Raw genomic sequence first — 18991 nt, 5'->3', positions numbered from 1 at the left:
AAGAGTTAAAATGGTGATTGTAAACAATTTTACAACACCAAGTTATAGTCCAGCAATTTTATTTTAAATTCACAAGCTTAATTTAAAATAAAATTGCTGGACTATAACTTGGTGTTGTAAAATTGTTTACAATTGTCAACCCCAGTCCATCACCGGCATCTCCACATCATGATTAAAATGGTGAGTACAAGGTGTTCTGATCAATATTTATCCCTCAATCAACAACGCTAAAAAATCAGATTATCTGGCCATTATCGCATTGCTGTTGTGGGACCTTGTGTGCAAATTGGCTGCTGTGTTTCCTCCATTGCAGCAGTGACTACACTTCAGAAGTACTTCTTTGGCTGTAAAACACTATGGAATGTCCTATGGTCGTGAAAGGCACTTTATAAATGCAAGTTCCTTTTCTTTCACAAATCTTGCAGGGAGCAAGTCGAGAGGGCAATGGGATGAATACAAGAAATTGCAGAAACATGTTATAAAGCTGAGAGAACTGAAAAATACATAGCAGCTGAGTCTAACCATAACAGTAAAAAAAATTCTTTTAGTACCACACCAGCAAGAGGTCAGTCAGAGAAGATGTGAAAATCATAAAAGATACAAATGGACTTGAAACTGAGAACGAGCACAAAGTAGTAAATATTTTTCTCCCAAATACTCAAGAGAAGACACTAGTCATGCACCCTCTCCAAACAAAGATATCCCAATTAAAATCAATGACTCTGCTCGAAATGAGGTGGAAGTTCTCAACTGGCTAATTGGGCTCAAAACAAATAAATCCCCATGGATAGATGACGTTTATCCCATTCTGAAAGAGGCACTGGAAGAGATTTTTGAAGCAGACAATTGTTATGAGGGGATCATTGGACACTTGGGGAGGCACCAGAAGATTGGAAATAAGCTAATGTGATGCCCATATTCATAAAAGGTGACAAAACAGACACGGACATCTAGAGACCCATTAGTCTTGCTTTCCATTCCATGTAAAATAATGGAATAAACTTGCATAGAATTACTACAGTGACTACATTTCAAATTAAACTGGATGTAGAACAAGGGGACACAGGTTCAAACTAGAGAAGGGTACTGTTTGGACAAAGATCAGGAAATTCATCTTCCTACAGAGTGGAAGAAACTTTCAGATAGAGTAGTGGAGGCAAAAACCATGGAATAATTTAAGAAACAATTGGATGGCACAATGTTGGAGGTGGGAGGCAGCGTTAGGATCTCTCTGGATGGCTGGATCAAATGGGCTAAACGGCCCTCCTCTTCCATAATTATCTTGTGATCGTTAACATTCATGTACAACCTAAAGATTCACTTATCGAGACTCTGAAAAACGAAACCATCCACCTGCTGCTTCCTTTTCTCACCTTTACCTGCACTTCTGCCACATTTGTGGCATCTCCTCCAACCTTTAGTATGACCATTTACAATTCCAACAGTCATGTTGCCCTCTTCTGACTGAAACTCAAGTTTCACTTCTTTGTCTCTTCCTCATTCCAATTTACCTCTTTCACTTTCTACTCTACTTCAGATCCAAATGTAATAATGTACTTTGAGCTACATTAGATTACTGATCTTTTTATATTGTACTCAGGATGTGTCTAACCCTGGCAAGGCTGCAGTTATTTCCCATTTTTAACTGCCCTGAGAAGGTGGGCTTTCTCTTTGAACCAATGGTATTAGCTAGGGAATTCCATGATATTTACCGAGGGACAATGAAGGAATGCCAATGTATGTCCAATTGTAAACAATTTTACAACACCAAGTTATAGTCCAGCAATTTTATTTTAAATTCACAAGCTTTCGGAGGCTTCCTCCTTCCTCAGGTGAACGAAAATGTTGGATGGTGTGTGACTTGGAAGTGATGGTGTCACCTTGTTACTACAGTCGTGACAGCACCTGAGGGATTGAAAGCCTAGCTTCACACTGAAATGGCCAGGCGATAAACAGCTAAACCTAGATGAGTTGTCTGTATGAGGCATACAGATGTAAATGAATAATCCTATATCTTGTTCCTTGAGTTTAATATGTTAATTGTTTAAATGGCCCAAGGCTATCCCATCAAATCCCAAACATCCCATGTAATTGACTGAGAATGGCAGCCAAGCAAAAGAGGCTGGTCTGTGAATGTCTTTCGTGCTGATTGACCAACCTATTTCCTGTGGCGATCTAAGTGACAAAGAATCAGGCCAGACTGGTGGTAGTGAATCATGGTTGAGAACTCTGTCTGGAGTGATGACATGGGTCAGGCCTGTGGGTGGGGGCAGCAACAGTGATTCCTTGTAGTCCCTTTCGATGGATATCTCTGTTTCAGGGTTCCAGTTACAGGTTTATATTGGGCTACCTTGCTTAGATTAGCAATCTAAAGTCTACAACCGGCAGAGGGGCTGTTTGGCTCTGTGGTAATGATTTTACCTAAGAAATATGCAACACATTTCAAGGATCAATATATGTGGAGAAGCACCTTTATTGTTTTGGTGGATAGTGAAGGATAGCGAAGATTGGAATGCATTGCTTTATACTGAATACCATTCATTTACCTTCTCCATTAGATAAATGGCATGTTTGTTTTATAACTGTGCCTTGGTCTGTTAGAGTCTATATTCAATCCACCTACAGAAAGCAAGCAGAATCGCATGCTGCCACATGGTATATCCTGGCAATCAGGAGTGCAGGGGTCAGCCGTGGCTCAGTGGCACCACCCTCGCCTCTGAATCAGAAGGTTACGGGTTCAAGTCCCACTCCAGAGACTTGAGCACAAAATCTAGGCTGACACTTCAGTGCAGTACTGAGGGAGTGCTGCACTGTCGGAGGTGCCGTCTTTCAGATGGCATGTTAGGGCAGACGTGCCTCGGTTTGTCAGGTGGACCTAAAAGATCCCATGGCGCTATTTCGAAGAGGAGCAGGGGAATTCTCTCTGGTGTCCTGGTCAATATTTATCCCTCAACCAACATCACTAAAACAGATTATCTGGTCGTTATCACATTGCTGTTTGTCAGACCTTGCTGTGCGCAAATTGGCTGCCGTGTTTCCTACATTACAACAGTGACTATACTTCAGAAGTACTTTCAATTTAATATACTGTATTCGCTGCTCATAATGTGGTCTCCTCTGCATTGGGGAGACCAAACATGGACTGGGTGATCGCTTTGCTGAACACCTCCACTCTGTCCGCAAGCGTGATCCTGACCTGCTGGTCGCTTGCCATTTTAACTCTCCGTCCCGCTCCCACTCTGACCCCTCTCTCCTCGGCCTCTTACACTGTTCCAATGAAGCTCAACGTAAGCTCGAGGAACAGCACCTCATCTTTCGTTTAGGCACTTTACAACCTTCCATACTAAACATTGATTTCAATAACTTCATAGAATCATAGAAAATAGGAGCAAGTGTAGACCATTCGGCCCTGCAGGCCTGTTCCGCCATTCAAAACGATCATGGCTGATCGTCTTAACTCAGTACCTGTTCCTGCTTTTTCCCCATATCCCTTTAGCATTAAGAAATATATCTATCTCCTTCTTGAATACATCTAATGACTTGGCCTCCACTGCCTTCTGTGGTAGCGAATTCAATAGATTCACCACCCTCTGAGTGAAGAAATTTCTCCTCATCTCGGTTCCAAAAGGCATTCCCTATAGAATTTAAATTTCCCAGTTGCTATGGCAGGATTTCAACTCATGACTCTGGATTATTAGTCCAGGCCTCTGGATTACTGTTCCAGTAACGTAACCACGATGCTACCATACAACTTCAAATCATAACCACTGCTCCCATTTTTTGCCAGACTGCAGGTGCTGGTAATGGTTCTGATGTTGCCATTTATAGCTCCTCTAGACCCATCTTTTATTTTTTGTACTTGTCCCATTACCATCCTCCTTGCCTTGCACCATCCCTTTTGTCATTTAATCACTCCTGCCCTCCACCACCCTATCATAGACCTTCCCTTTTGTTCTTTCCTCCTCCCAGCTTTGCTCTCCCCCTCTCATTTTTCCTTGGTCTCTCTCTCTTTTCCGTTCCCTTATTGTATCCATGTGATTTATATCAATTAGTGTTAATTGTATTCAGCTGTTGCGTATCAATTGGGAACTCCCTTGTATCCATTCAAATAAGATCTGATCGAGGGTGTGGTGGTGGTAATGTGGATCTCTGAATAAAGGCCTGAAGTAGCATCCTCCCCTCGCCCGCTCGTTCTCTCTTTCCCCCCCACCTCGGCCGCTCGTTCTCTCTTTCCCCCCCACCTCGCCCGCTCGTTCTCTCTTTTCCCCCCCACCTCGCCCGCTCGTTCTCTCTTTCCCCCCCACCTCGCCCGCTCGTTCTCTCTTCCCCCCCCACCTCGCCCGCTCGTTCTCTCTTTCCCCCCCCACCTCGCCCGCTCGTTCTCTCTTTCCCCCCCACCTCGCCCGCTCGTTCTCTCTTCCCCCCCCACCTCGCCCGCTCGTTCTCTCTTCCCCCCCCACCTCGCCCGCTCGTTCTCTCTTCCCCCCCCACCTCGCCCGCTCGTTCTCTCTTCCCCCCCCACCTCGCCCGCTCGTTCTCTCTTCCCCCCCCACCTCGCCCGCTCGTTCTCTCTTCCCCCCCCACCTCGCCCGCTCGTTCTCTCTTCCCCCCCCACCTCGCCCGCTCGTTCTCTCTTCCCCCCCCACCTCGCCCGCTCGTTCTCTCTTCCCCCCCCACCTCGCCCGCTCGTTCTCTCTTTCCCCCCCCACCTCGCCCGCTCTTTCTCTCTTTCCCCCCCACCTCGCCCGCTCGTTCTCTCTTTCCCCCCCACCTCGCCCGCTCGTTCTCTCTTTCCCCCCCACCTCGCCCGCTCGTTCTCTCTTTCCCCCCCACCTCGCCCGCTCGTTCTCTTTCCCCCCCACCTCGCCCGCTCGTTCTCTCTTTCCCCCCCACCTCGCCCGCTCGTTCTCTCTTTCCCCCCCCACCTCGCCCGCTCGTTCTCTCTTTCCCCCCCACCTCGCCCGCTCGTTCTCTCTTTCCCCCCCACCTCGCCCGCTCGTTCTCTCTTTCCCCCCCACCTCGCCCGCTCGTTCTCTCTTTCCCCCCCACCTCGCCCGCTCGTTCTCTCTTTCCCCCCCACCTCGCCCGCTCGTTCTCTCTTTCCCCCCCACCTCGCCCGCTCGTTCTCTCTTTCCCCCCCACCTCGCCCGCTGGTTCTCTCTTTCCCCCCCACCTTGCCCGCTCGTTCTCTCTTTCCCCCCCACCTCGCCCGCTCGTTCTCTCTTTCCCCCCCACCTCGCCCGCTCGTTCTCTCTTTCCCCCCCACCTCGCCCGCTCGTTCTCTCTTCCCCCCCCACCTCGCCCGCTCGTTCTCTCTTTCCCCCCCACCTCGCCCGCTCGTTCTCTCTTTCCCCCCCACCTCGCCCGCTCGTTCTCTCTTTCCCCCCCACCTCGCCCGCTCGTTCTCTCTTTCCCCCCCACCTCGCCCGCTCGTTCTCTCTTTCCCCCCCACCTCGCCCGCTCGTTCTCTCTTTTCCCCCCCACCTCGCCCGCTCGTTCTCTCTTTTCCCCCCCACCTCGCCCGCTCGTTCTCTCTTTCCCCCCCACCTCGCCCGCTCGTTCTCTCTTTTCCCCCCCACCTCGCCCGCTCGTTCTCTCTTTTTCCCCCCACCTCGCCCGCTCGTTCTCTCTTTCCCCCCCCACCTCGCCCGCTCGTTCTCTCTTTCCCCCCCCACCTCGCCCGCTCGTTCTCTCTTTCCCCCCCCACCTCGCCCGCTCGTTCTCTCTTTCCCCCCCCACCTCGCCCGCTCGTTCTCTCTTTCCCCCCCACCTCGCCCGCTCGTTCTCTCTTTCCCCCCCACCTCGCCCGCTCGTTCTCTCTTTTCCCCCCCACCTTGCCCGCTCTCCCAGTACTCCAGGTGCGGTCTAACCAGGGTTTTGTATAGCTGCAGCATAACTTCTGCCCCCTTGTACTCTTGTCCTCAAGGATCTGTCCTTGGCCCCCTCATCCATATACTGCCCCTTGGCACCATCAACAGCAGACATGGGGTCAGCTTCCACATGTATGCTGACAATACCCAAGTCTGCCTCTCCACCAACTCTCTCAACCCATCCACTGCATGTGTTGTCAGACTACTTGTTCAATATCTAGCCTTGGGTGAGCCGCAATTTTGTCATTGAGAAGACTGAAGGCATTGTCTTCAGCTCCTCGCCACAAACTTCTTTCCCTTGCCACTGATTCCATCCCTCTTGGCCATGATCTCAGGCTGAGCCCGACAGTTGGCAATCTTTTTCGACCCTGAGCTGAGAATTTGAGCCGATATCCGCTCCATCACAAAGCCTGCCGACTTCCACCTCTGGAACATCACCCACCTCTGCCCTGCCTCAGCTTATGTGCTGCTGAAACCCTCATCCATGCCTTTATCACCTTCAGACTCAACTATTCCAAAGATCACCTCTCCACCCTCCCATTCTCCACCCTCCCATTCTCCACCCTCCCATTCTCCACCCTCCCATTCTCCACCCTCCATAAACTTCAGCTCATTGAAAATTCTGCTGCCCATATTCTGTCCTGCTCACCTACATTGGCTCCCAGTCCCCCAATTCCTCAAATATACAATTCTCATTCTCGTGTTTAAATCCCTTCATGGCTTTGCCCCTCCCTTTCCCTGTAACCTCCTCCAGCTCTATAACCCCCTCCTCCAGCGCTCTCACCCCTCCCCCAACACTGTTCGTCTGGTCTCTTGTACATCCCTTCCCTCCACCATTGGCAGCTGTGCCTTCAGCTGTCTGGGGCCCCGTGCTCTGGGATTCCCTCTCCATCTTTAAGGCCCTCCTTAAAACCCACCTCTTTGACTAAGCTTTTAGTCACCTTCCCTAATATCTACTTTACATCCATTTTTGTCTGATTATTCCTGTGAAGTGCCTTGGGATGTTTCTCTACATTATATTAATGCAAGCTATTGTTGTTAAACTTGGTACTAAATGAACGTACTTCCAACTTCTGTACTTTTGAGTTGAAATTTCTTACTTGGAGTCCTTTTCTGTTGCATTGAACCTAATAACTCCTCTCTGATTGGAGCACAGTGTAGTCTTGTTAATTCAAAGTCACTTTATTCAAAATACTGGTTAATTTGAATTCATATTGAATTATCACCACCTTCTCAAGGGCAATTAGTGATGGGCAATAAATGCCAGCCTTGCCAGTGCAACCCACATCCCCAGAATGAATTTAAAAAAAGAAACAAACGGTAAATGCTGTAAATGTGCAATTAAAACCAAAAATGCTGGAAATACAGAGCAAGTCACACAGGGGCGGTGGTTAAATGGGGCCCATCTATGCTATAATTCCTGTGACTTTTAAGGGTGCATTTATAGTCATAACTAGTGTCAATGTGCTTCAGTTATAGTGTAAATGTAGTGTGCACGTGGAGTGAGATGAACTGAGACTCCCTGGAGGGGCTTCACACTCCACTTCGTTCTGCGGACATACTGGGCCCTATTGCTGCACAAATTTAGTGTCCATGTCCGAGCACACACTAAACTTATACTAAACTTATAGTGGAATTATGCCCAAAGTTGTTCAAAAAGAGGATGACGTTTTGGAGGTTATTGACAGCCGTGCTTTCAGCTGCCTAGGCTCTAAGCTCCCGAATTCCCTCCTTAAACCTCCCCCGCCTCTCTACCTGTCCTCCTTAAAACCAAGCTTTTGGTCACCTGTCCTAACATCTCCTTATGTGGCTGGGTATCAAATTTTGTTTGATAACGCTCCTGTGAGGCACCTTGAGACGTTTTACTAAGTTAAAGGCGCTATAGAAATGCAAGTTGCTGTTGCAATGGGCCACAGGAAATGTCGACCTCTCCTTCGGGTGGATGTATATTTTCAGTTAGAAGAGCACATTCTTCCTGAAAGGGTATATGTTTGGGAGGGAGAAGAACGGTATGTGGCTTTATCATAGCTAACTGGTGCAGTGTTTTGAACATAGATAACTAGTGCTATGATAAAACATCGCCAACCGATGCGATGACGCGTGTCAGTGCGGCGATCTTGCAGGTTTGCTGGAAGCCTTATATTTACAAACACGTTGAGCAGTATTACTGGTGCTTCCACTGTAGGTTTCGGTGCAGGATTAGAAAGTGAAACCTAACTTTTGAGTTTTCGTATTAAATACAACGATTGCGGGAACTGCGGGGAAGAAGGATGTTTCTTTTCATACGCAAGAAACAAAAGTTCCACGTGCAGTTTGTTTATGTTGGACTCTTTTTAAGTTTTGCTTTCCTGAGAGTGACGTGGCTGTAGAGTCATGTTTGCAGCCTGGGAGAGAGTGAGAGTGAGAGAGGCGGGGTGAGGAGCAGAGACAGCAGTGAGGCGTCCAACAAGGTAAGACGTGGAGTTTGGGCAGGAGTCACTCCGCGGTGGGAATCCCTCTCCATCTATTTCCACTCCCCCCCCCCCCCCCGTCTCCCTCCTCCCCCTCTCCCTCCTCCCCAGCTGTCCCCCCCCCCCCCCCCCCCAGAGCGGCTCCCCTCTCAATCCGCTTGAAATCGACGGGTCGCGGGGCTCCGGCTCTTTTGTTGCCATTTCAGCGGGAGGTCAATGTTGCAAAGTGTCGGCGCAGCCCAGCTCCCCAGCCCTGCGCCCCCGCCGCTCTGCACCGCCCGTCTCCCACTCTGCCCTCTCACTCCAGCTGCCTGTCAATGCTTCCCGAGCGGGACACCCACCACTTTGAACCAACTTCCGTCCTCACTCTGCAATGTCGCTGCTTAACTTCCTGGCGAATTGCTGGTTTTGTTTTGGTGTCTTGAAGGCATCAAGTGCCAAGCTTTTTGTTTTGCCCCGCTACCTGGGATCACACTATCTAATCCATGCACCCAGTAGTAACACTGGGAAGTTGCTCAGGATGGTACACGGAGGATTATTACCCTTTTCCCCAGCGGATATTCTGTAATTTAAGTCTATTTTAACCAGTGTGTGGCTTAGTTCCCCTCAGCTGGACTCTGGGCCATTTAAAAACCCATGCTATTGTTGACTTGCTTATATCTCCAGTTGCTGATACTAACCGATCTTGGTGTTCTGATTTAGGATTTATCTCGCAATGAGCCAGCAGTGCTAAGAACAGCCCTTTCCAAATCTCCAGGACCAGGAAATTCAAACAGGACAAGCCAGCGAATAAGAAATGTGAGCACAAAAAGGACTAAAGTCCTGGGCTCAGAGCTCTGACGGCAGGTGGTCTTCGGACTGCAGGTTCCGGACCTGTCTTAAGGTGATTAATTATCTTTGTATTTCTTAGTGAGAGTAAATATTTCTGCAATTTTTCTTTTTTAAAAAAAAACTGATGGTTTGTCATGTTAGGGCTGATGTCCTGTCTCCATACCAAATGCATGTGGAAGGGAGGCAGATTGTCTGTTGGTAATACAAGTTTTGCAAAGAGGTGAGGGTGAATCAGGAAACTGTGATTGTGATGCTAGACTTGGGTTTTAAAAGCCTGAAGATTGTAGGAGGAGGGGAAGACTGAGGGAGGTAAGGAGTTCCACAGTTTTTAAGTGCTGGGAGAGAAGTTAGAGGCTATTTGATGAGCTTTGATTGCAATCCAAGCGGGAAGGCAGGGAGGAGGAAGAGCGGGTCGCTTGGTGCATTTGAAGGTTCCTTCAAGCTTCAGCGGGAGCACTAGCCATAGCAGGGGGGGAAAGCTTGTAATGGGGAGAGGTCAGATACTGGAGGTTGTTAGACTAATTTATTAGACCGGTCTTTAAAGTATATGCTTATAATTTGGTTCTGAACTCTCAATGAAGGCACTCCACAACACTTTAATAAGCTTTATTGGTAAGTCAAAGATTTTACAGTGCTGTAAAGTCCTGTAAACACTCAATCTTCAATAGATCGAAAAGAACAGATCATACATTGCCGATCTGGGAGACACCAGAAGTCTGCTAACCTGGACCAATTCTAGCCTGCATGCATTCAGCAGGACTAAAATCACTGGAGCTGCTCAAAACCTCACCTTTTAAACTCTCTAAGGTCCCAGGTGTGCGTGCACCAAAAGAATCAAAACAATTCCATTCGAGGAGAAACTAATGAGCAAGCCTACATCTTATCTACTGTAGCGTTAATGAGCCGAATGCTGAACTAATAAGCAAAGGTAGCTCTATCTACAGCTCAGTTAATGAGATCAATACAATTCCTTTTTCCTTTTATTTTATCACACTGCACTGTCTTCTTGCAGTTAATTACAGTCCAAACAAGTGACTCTGCTGACCACAATCCGTTGCTTCTTCGAGGTAAGAGAGGAATCTCCTGTCAAATGACAAGCTTTTCCTTGTATTCTGCCTAGCAGTGCGAGAGGTGCTAGATGAGATTTCCCAGACATTGGAACAGGATTCAAGCCTTGGACAGACCTGAGCTTTATAGAGAGTTAGGAGTTGTTGAGGGGTGTGACAAAAATGATGCATTTTTGTGTAAGCTTTGATTTAATGGTGGGATGAATTTCAGTGGAAAAGGAAAGGTGGGCTGGCAGAAAGAAAAACTGAAGAGACCGCAAAGGGCAGGAGTAAATTCAGCGTGCATATCTACTCTAGGTCAGTGGGAGGGATCAAGACCGGGTGTGCAGTGATCAAGGGGGTCTGACAGACATGGGGATGAAACATAATGTCAGTCATAATGGCCTTGTCTGTAACACTGAGATAACTTGCAAAGTACTGCCACTGGAATTTCAGCAAAATGTGATGTGTGTGACACTGTAGGGGGCTTTGCTCATTAGGATTTCTATAAAACATAAAGGTGGACACGTGACATTTTGTACTACACTTGCAGATTTCCCGTGACATTGCTCGGTGAGTGAGAGGATACGCTAAAGTGCAACAGGAAGTAAGTGTGATGTTTACAGGAAGTGCACATTACATGCAAGATTTTTAATATGCATTAGTCGAGCTTTCCTGGCATTGCACACAGTCAAGACCAAGTATTGTTTTTATGTGTCGCAGCAGGGAGTTGGTTTAATTAGACCAAGGCACGTCGATATAATTCAATCCCCATTTTAAAGTCATACATTCTTTATTTTTATATTTTTATTATAAATTCCTAGATCTACATTTATAATGGAAATGGCCAATGTAAATTTGTCATGTAATTATAACTTCCCTCCAGTGCTCTGCTGCATCACCTCCGCTGGCAGGAGGATGCAGTTACAGTGTGACAAGTTTCCATTGGCAGTTTACATTATAAATATGGACATAGGAATTTATCATGGTAAAGTTGACCGGAAGTGCGTGCAAATGTATGATTTTTAATATATTACATAGATGTTCACTTAAGCTGTTGAAAAACACCTAGCATTACAATTAAATAGCAACTTTGTTTGCTCAAACTTGGTTTGTGTTTGAAGAGCATATTTCTAAGTTGCTGGTGTTGGTCTGTTTTGTGATAGACCCTTTTTATAGGTCTTAAATTATAAATGCAATGAAACAGACCACAACATAAGGTCTTTTTGTGAGCTATATTCAATAGACATAAACAAATTATAAGTTATCGTGATTGGGGAGACACCAGTATTCTAACCTGTAACTAACTGAACCTGCATACTTCTGGAGGTCCTCACGATCTCACTTTAAGCCTTAAAATCACATGTATGTGACTACTAGCACATTTGCTCCTCACAGGATCACATCAAGGAAAGAGGGATGCAATCCCATATAAGGCACTAACAAATAATCTCTATCCAGAGTATAATCATTAAAACAAAGACAGCTTCTGGTCTCAGTTATACCGTCCTTGATTTATCACATTTTATATTCTGCAGCTGGTGTTGTTTAGACTGGAGTCTGCTGAATCTTCAGATCTGTGCCCCTTCAGTGGGATCACTTTAAGGTGATAAATTCAGAGCATCCCATTAAAAGCATATTAGCATAGCATTAGAAGAATATGTTGTTTTAACTGTGACATTTCTTTTTAACCTTATAGCATGTTGGTACCGATACACTAAGTAAGTTGAGTGACAATCCTATTGCACTTACCCTATTTGTCAGTTTCAGATTTTTCTTTTAAATATGGTTGTAGACTTGTGGATAGTTTGACTATTTTGACTTTAAAAAACAGTTTCAAGGGGGTTAGTAGGCAAGTCATTTGTAAGAGTCTTCAGTATTTTTCTGTTCTCTCCCAAAGAGACAATAAGACAGAGAAAGGAGATGGCAATTGAGAACTGGGAGAGAGGATGCAAGCTGAGGTCATCTGACAGAGAAATAGATCAGAAATTCATTGGGTGGCAGAGACAGACCAAGTCGGAAACTAAAGGGGAAGAGAGTGAAAAGACAAACCGAAGGGGAAGGACTGAGCAAGAAGAAGCGGAGGGAGGTGAGATGGAAACTGAAGGGTGAATCGAGAGAGAGGACACAGGAGGAGGAGGAGGAGGAAAGAGACAGACAAAGACTGGACACTGAAGGGAGGTAATAGAAACTCGAGGGAGGGAGAAGACAGATGATAGAAATTGAGCAAGTGGGAGGAGAGGGGAAGAGAGAAAAGAAATGTTGGAAAGATAACAAGGCAGGATGGAAACTGAGAGGAAGGGGAGAAAGACAGGTTGGAAATGGGAGGGAGGTAAGAAGAGGCAGAGAGAAAAGGAAGTGGAGTGATGGGGCTTTATATGAAATTGGGAGTTGGAAAGAGGCTGAGACACATCTGAACAAATGCTGGAAACACAGAACAGTTCAGGCGGCATCTGTGGAGAAAACAGACGAGTTAACCTTTCGAGCGCAGACCCTTCTTCCAAACTGGGGAGGGGAAATGTATATTAAAAATCCACTAAATCCAGAGAGGAATCATGAATGGCAAGGTGGAACAGATCATCTCAGTCAGGTAATGGACAAAAGCAATAATGCATTAAAGCAGTGTTTCCCAAACTGTGGGGTGCGCTCCTGGCGCGAAGAGGTCAGAAAAAATTATGTTGAGGTGTGTCCAAAGTGAACACTTTTGCCATGCTCCCTACACATACAGCCTATTGGTCATTTGCCGGAGCGATATCATTGCCATTTCGTGGGACTTCCCATGTCACATGAGTGGATTATCGCAATCTAAGGCAGTATCCCAAACCGCTACACGTGTAGGGTGTAGGGAGCACGGCAAAAGTGTTCACTTTGGGACACACCTCAACATCGTTTTCTCTGAAAATATTTTATTTTCTCGACCTCCGCGTCCCACAGTTTGGGAAATGCTGCATTAAAGAAACAAAGGATATTACAGATGAATAACATTTAAAAAGGAACAGAAGGGAGAGGTGCAACCCCTGAAACAAGGAAAGAGATCTGAAATGGAATGAGAGTACAAACTAATGGAAATTGAAGAGAGAGCAAATGAGATTAGAAACTGAGGGAAGAGGAGAAAGGGTAATTAAGAATGGAAATAGAAGGCGAGGACTGAAATAGAAACCAAGAAAGACAAACAACAGAGTGGAGAGAAGAAGGAAGGTGACGAAGGGAAACTGACACACAAACGGGTCTGAGCTCTTCCACTTCTTGATTCACAGTTCTCTCTTCAGCTTTGTTTATTTAGAAATTTTTTAATCACCAGAAAATCAGAAGCACAGAGAATTGGCCTGCTGACTTTTCTGATCCGAGCTCCATTTAGCAAGCATCATTAGCAAGAGCCCAGTCTTGCCAGATTTACCCTCATGTTGTGACTCAAAGCCTCCCGTCACATTGCTGAAATTGTTGCCAGTGCTGGTTTCGTTAGCATTTGATAGTAATTGTTGTAATCCTTCTGAATATTTAATGCTGAAGATCTTATTCCACAAAGGTACTCTGACAGTTGTCATAATTGGAACAAGTTTTAAAATTTTTATGAAGTTGAACCCAGTTGGCCCAATTGAAGAAATCTTTTTAACTAGTTTAGACTAGAATCACATGAGGCAGTCATTCAAACTTGTTACAATTTTTAGGCGATTGCAAAGGAATGCTTGGGGAAAACTAAATCATAAGCAGCAAATCTGGCCCGCTAACTTGCACCTGAATTCCCAGTAAATGTTCCCATCAAGCAAAGCTTTGCCCCAGGTGCGCTAAATCATTTGCCTCATATGCTTCTCCAAATACAGTTGCAGAAATCCTTTCATTTTGAAATTTATCGTAAGTGGTATCTTCCGGTGTGAGAGCAGGTTAGATTTTATTTTGTCCTAGTTTAATTGTTTGGAAATGCTGGGAAAGTGTGTTCAAATGAGGAGTGAGTGCAGCACAAGTCCTGGGCTACAATCACCCATATTAAGAAAGAGATGCAGCGTAACGATGGAACCAGACAGCTTGCAGTTGCTCAACACAAAATACAAGGCAGTTACTTGAAGTATACCTTAAAACCAGCATTTGCGTAAGTTATACTGTAAATGAATCAAGTGGCAAATACTTCAGCTAATTTTTGAGGTTCTTGTTGCAACTTAATTGCGTGTCTTTCTATTTATTATCAAGTTTAATGTTTGTAACTATATGTCTTTTATAAAATGAATAGCATAAAATATGCAGGATATATTGCATACTCCATTCAATAGTGCCAAGCTTTAATATGTTATAACCTGCCTGCTTGCCAATCGCCCATGTCCTCACTGATCTCTGTTGGCTCCTTGTCCTCCCGTGATTTTAAATCAAAATCCTCGTCCTTATTTATAAAGCCCTGGATGAACTCGGCTTGTCCTACCTCGCAGTTTCCTCCAGCCCTCTGACTCTGCCTGTGTCCTTTGGCATTCTGACTCTAGCCTCCCCCCAACCCTGTTCCACCATCAGTGGCAGAACTTTGAACCATCTCGGCTCTGCATCTCTGGAACTCCCCTAAAACCCGTTCTGCTTGCTACCTCTGTCCCCTCCTTTAAAACAATTCTCAAAACCCATCTCTTCCATCATTCTCTTGGTCACCTCTCCCAATTCTTGCACTTCTGATTGGAGTCCCTTCTCTGTACAACAATGTGTAATACTTTAAAGATGTTACATAAATATAGGTTGTTGCACGCTTCCTGTAAGTCAGTAAAATAACTCCTAATATCATATCAAAACTGATTGCTTGCTGCTTTATGTCAGCCTCGGCTCAGTGGTAGCACTCTTACCTTTGAGTGAGAAGGTTGAGTTAAGCCCCGTTACCAAAACTTGAGCGCATAATCCTGGCTGACACTTCAGTGCAGTTTTGTTGGGCTGATGTGCCGTCTGCTTTCTCAGGTGGATGTACCATTCAAAGAAGCTCAGGGGTGTTTTACGAGTGTCACTGGTCAACGTTTATCTGTCAACCAACACCACCAAAACAGATTATCTCATTGCTGTATGTGGGACCTTAACAAATCATGTCATTTCACAAGTGGAGATGTCAAGACGATTCTAAGGAATATATAACAGCAGGTTGTGTTTGTACAGCTCCTTTATCCTATATATTATCCGCCAGCTTAAAAACTCTCTTCCTGGCAGCTGGTTTTGGCAAGTCCAGGCAATTTTACATTTAACTGTGTGACACCCATCCAACCACACTCAGAAACCCAGCAGATCCAGCACATGTCTCAAGCAAAATAAAAGCCCCTCTAAAGTATCCAAGACCTTTATTGTAGTATTCACTAGAAAGGAGGCAGATGTGTCTCAGTCACACAATTTAAATGCATTCATTTTTTTTTCTGTTAGATAATGGATCCGATTGCAATTGCACATCAACTGAAGGATATCGGAAATGAAGCTTTTAAACAACGGCATTATATTGTTGCAATCCGGAAATATGATGAAGCTTTGCATATCCTGCAGAGTTTGCAGCCAGTTGGAAAGTAAGAATTGTTTCTGTCTTTATAAATGTTACACAAGATTCCTGTAGTGTAGCCCTTCCCATCAGTGTCCTTCCTCCAGGTTTCACTGAAGTGCTGGGTCAAGTTAAAATGGGTTGCAGTGCTTTGATTTCTATTTTGGGATCAAATCCCTCTATTGGGGTATGAGGATAAGCAGACATCTCACTCCTTGCCTGTTTGAGCTGGCCACTCGGAACTGCGTGCTGTTTTCCTTTCCCTTTCTTTGTACCCCATCTCAGAACTTCATATTTCAGATGCACTGCTATGAGAACACGGAGGTGCTGCTGAAGAGCATTTTTGTGCGAAGGAATAAAGCGTGCATCACCCCTTGATGTGCTGCTAGACAGTCATGCTTCAACACATTGCACAGTTTTTCAAAAATGTGAACATTTGGGTGAACTCTTTGATTATTAATACTTCATTCAGTTTATTGGACAGCATTAAAATGAAGCACACCAGGTACAAGTCAGTATAGATTCTGGGAAAAGTGCTCCAACAATGTGCTTTAACACCAAGATGAGATTATCACATAACAATCTCTACTGTACAGTTGCATTTCCCACATAAGTCAGCCTTAATTGAGATTGACAATTGATAAAAGAGCAGTATTTTAATTCAATCATTTGTTCCCTTTGTGTATGCACATGTGCTCTCTCTATCTCCCTCATCGCAGATGTTTTTATACAGTATTTATAACTAAAGGTATTAAGGGATATGGGCTAAAGGCAGGTATATGGAGTTAGATCACAGATCAGCCATGATCTTATCAAATGGCGAAGCAGGCTGGAGGGGATGAATGGCCTACTCCTATTCCTATGTTCCTAAAATATTTATATACCTATAACATATTAAAAATTCCACCACCTGTGCGCACTTTCTGTCCACCGAATCTTACTTCCCATTGTCACATTTTTGTTACACTTTTGTACCAACTTTTCCCATTTAAAAATTCCTGTCTACATTTATAATGACATCTGCCTATGTAAACTTGTCACATTGTAATTACACCCTCCCAGGGGTGGTGGTGCTTTAGCACCTGTTTTGCATCTCCCACCTCCTCAACCTGTACTGCAGAGAAACTCCTATGTCCCAGTCAACTCTACTTCCCTGCCTAGCAAATGGCCTAAATGATCTTGCTTAACTATAAATAATCTTAAATCAAAATATTTATAAAAATAAGGTCAGAATGATGACTTTGAAGTAGCGACTAAATTAAGTCTTTACACCCTGGTTCAGTTGTTGCCCTTGCTTCCCCTGAAATCTGCACTCGGTCTTGACTCCTATTGTGCAATGCCACTGGAGGTCAACTATTGTATAATTAATCTGGTGAAGACAGGATGAATCCTTGGTGTGATGTTCTCTGCTGTCAAATAGCCTGCTGAGGCTCAATGAGCAATGGTTCCCCATGCAGCAGGAGTTACTGGACAGCGATCGGATGATTGGGCCTGTTAAACTCAGGCTCCTACCAGTACTTTAGCTGAGAGTTGTCTCTTTTGTCAGGTTGCTCCCCTCTAGAAGGCACTGACTCGCACAGTAAATTAAATTAGTAACACGTTATGATACACAAGCATGGACAATCTTTACTGGTCAGAAATAAAAATGCTTTTTTTTACTAGTAGAACCAAGATTTCATCAGAATTGTAGAATTGTTTGAGTAATTTGAATCCTTCCCTGGCCTTGCTCCTCTCTGTCTCTAATCTCCATCATCCCAAAAATCCCTACCCTCCCCCACCCCGATCTCTCAGTTCCCCCTGGCCGCTTGTGTATTTATCCTTTCTCCAATCACATTCACTCACCTAAGCCCTACACTTCAGAATTCCTCCCTAAACGCCTCTGCCGCTCCACTTCCCTCTCATTCTTTAAGACCCTTCTTAAAATCCAACACGATAGTCACCCTTCCTAACATCTTCTCCATTGGCTTAGCGACCATATTTTTTCTTAGACCTCTGAAGTCCCTCGGGATTTTTTTTATGTTAAAGGCACTACATAAATGCAAGTTATAGTTAACTTGCCATAGACGCAGCATTTTTCAACTGTTTCTGAACAAAGGGGAAGAGTGCACTCTATTAGTGGAATAAGTATGAAATAGCTGCTATTAAATTGAACATTTTAAAAACTGTTTAGTTCATAGTAATGTGTGTTGGAACCAGAGTGTGGGGAAAGGAAAGGTGTCAGGTGGTGTAACACTGATTGGGCTGTGATTCACTTTATACCTCTGACCTCTGTGATATTTAACCAGTGAATGTTCAGAAGTGTCACTTGCAAGAGATGAGAGAAATTTGGCACTGTTACGATTAGACTCATAGAATCATACAGCACAGAAGGAGGCCATTTGGCCAGCTCTTTGAAAGAGCTATCCAATTAGTCCCACTCCCCTGCTCTTTCCCCATAGCCCTGCAAATTTTTCCTTTTCAAGTATATATCCAGTTCCCTTTTGAAAGATACTATTGAATCTGGTTCCACCGCCCTTTCAGGCAGTGCATTCCAGATCATAATAATTTGCTGCGTTTAAAAAAAAAATTCTTCTCATCTCCCCTCTGGTTTTTTTGCGAATTATCTTAAATCTGTATCCCCTGGTTAGTGACCCTTCTGTCAATGGAAACAGTTTCTTCCTACTATCTACTCCATCAAAGCCCTTAATTAACAACACAGTTCGTTAAATCTCCTCAACTAAAGGGAATTAATAAAAACCCGTCCAGCAGCTGCTACTGGAAAATAGTGATGACATCCTAATTGATCAAAGCAAAAGTGGATGGTAGTGGGTGACAGTGTCCCACGGGGTTCTACTCTGGGACCACTGCTGTTCACTGTATACATCAGTGATCTGGATAAAAGGTAGATGCTGTGGCCTCCAAATTTGCAGGCGATAATAAAGGAGGATGCATAGTAAATAATTCTGAGGATCAATGAAAGCTGCAAGGGGATATTGTTAAGATGGTGGAATGGGCAAAAAAAGTGGCAGATGGAATTCAATGTCAGTAAATGTGAGGTGATATGTTTTGGTTTAAAAAAAAGTAGTAACTATACTTTGAATGGGGGAAGGTTGGGTGATAAGGAAGAGCAGATGGATTTGAGGGTTCAGGTTCATAAGATATGAAAAGCAGTACCTCAGTAAGAAAGCTATTGGAATACTGGCTTTCACGACAAGGTGTAGAATATAAAAGTTGTGATGTAAAGATGAATCTTTATTGGAGTACTGTGTGCAGTTTTGGGCTCCACACTATAGGAAGGATATTAAGGCAACAGAGAGGATGTAGCACAGATTC

General features: G+C 44.8%; 1 protein-coding gene across 5 annotated transcripts in view; it reads left to right on the top strand.

Moving 5' to 3' along the window:
- LOC137318413 (TPR and ankyrin repeat-containing protein 1-like) overlaps positions 1-18991 on the top strand; it is a 99925-nt gene that overhangs the window by 5552 nt on the left and 75382 nt on the right. The window contains exons 1-5 of one of the 5 annotated variants that reach the window (XM_067981331.1): positions 8032-8320; positions 9023-9203; positions 10164-10218; positions 10751-10804; positions 15571-15707. In XM_067981331.1, the coding sequence (XP_067837432.1) occupies positions 15574-15707 (134 nt within the window). In that variant the 5' untranslated portion in view covers positions 8032-8320; positions 9023-9203; positions 10164-10218; positions 10751-10804; positions 15571-15573. Of the gene's footprint in view, positions 1-8031; positions 8321-8812; positions 8885-9022; positions 9204-10163; positions 10219-10750; positions 10805-15570; positions 15708-18991 lie in introns of those variants that run through there. The other 4 variants (XM_067981320.1, XM_067981324.1, XM_067981322.1 and 1 more) reach the window with 4 other exon arrangements.

This window comes from Heptranchias perlo, chromosome 3 (assembly GCF_035084215.1).
Source record: "Heptranchias perlo isolate sHepPer1 chromosome 3, sHepPer1.hap1, whole genome shotgun sequence".
In the NCBI taxonomy this organism is placed as follows: Eukaryota; Metazoa; Chordata; class Chondrichthyes; order Hexanchiformes; family Hexanchidae; genus Heptranchias; species Heptranchias perlo.
Note: the sequence above shows the minus strand (reverse complement) of the source record. Positions and strands in the feature narration are given on the sequence as shown.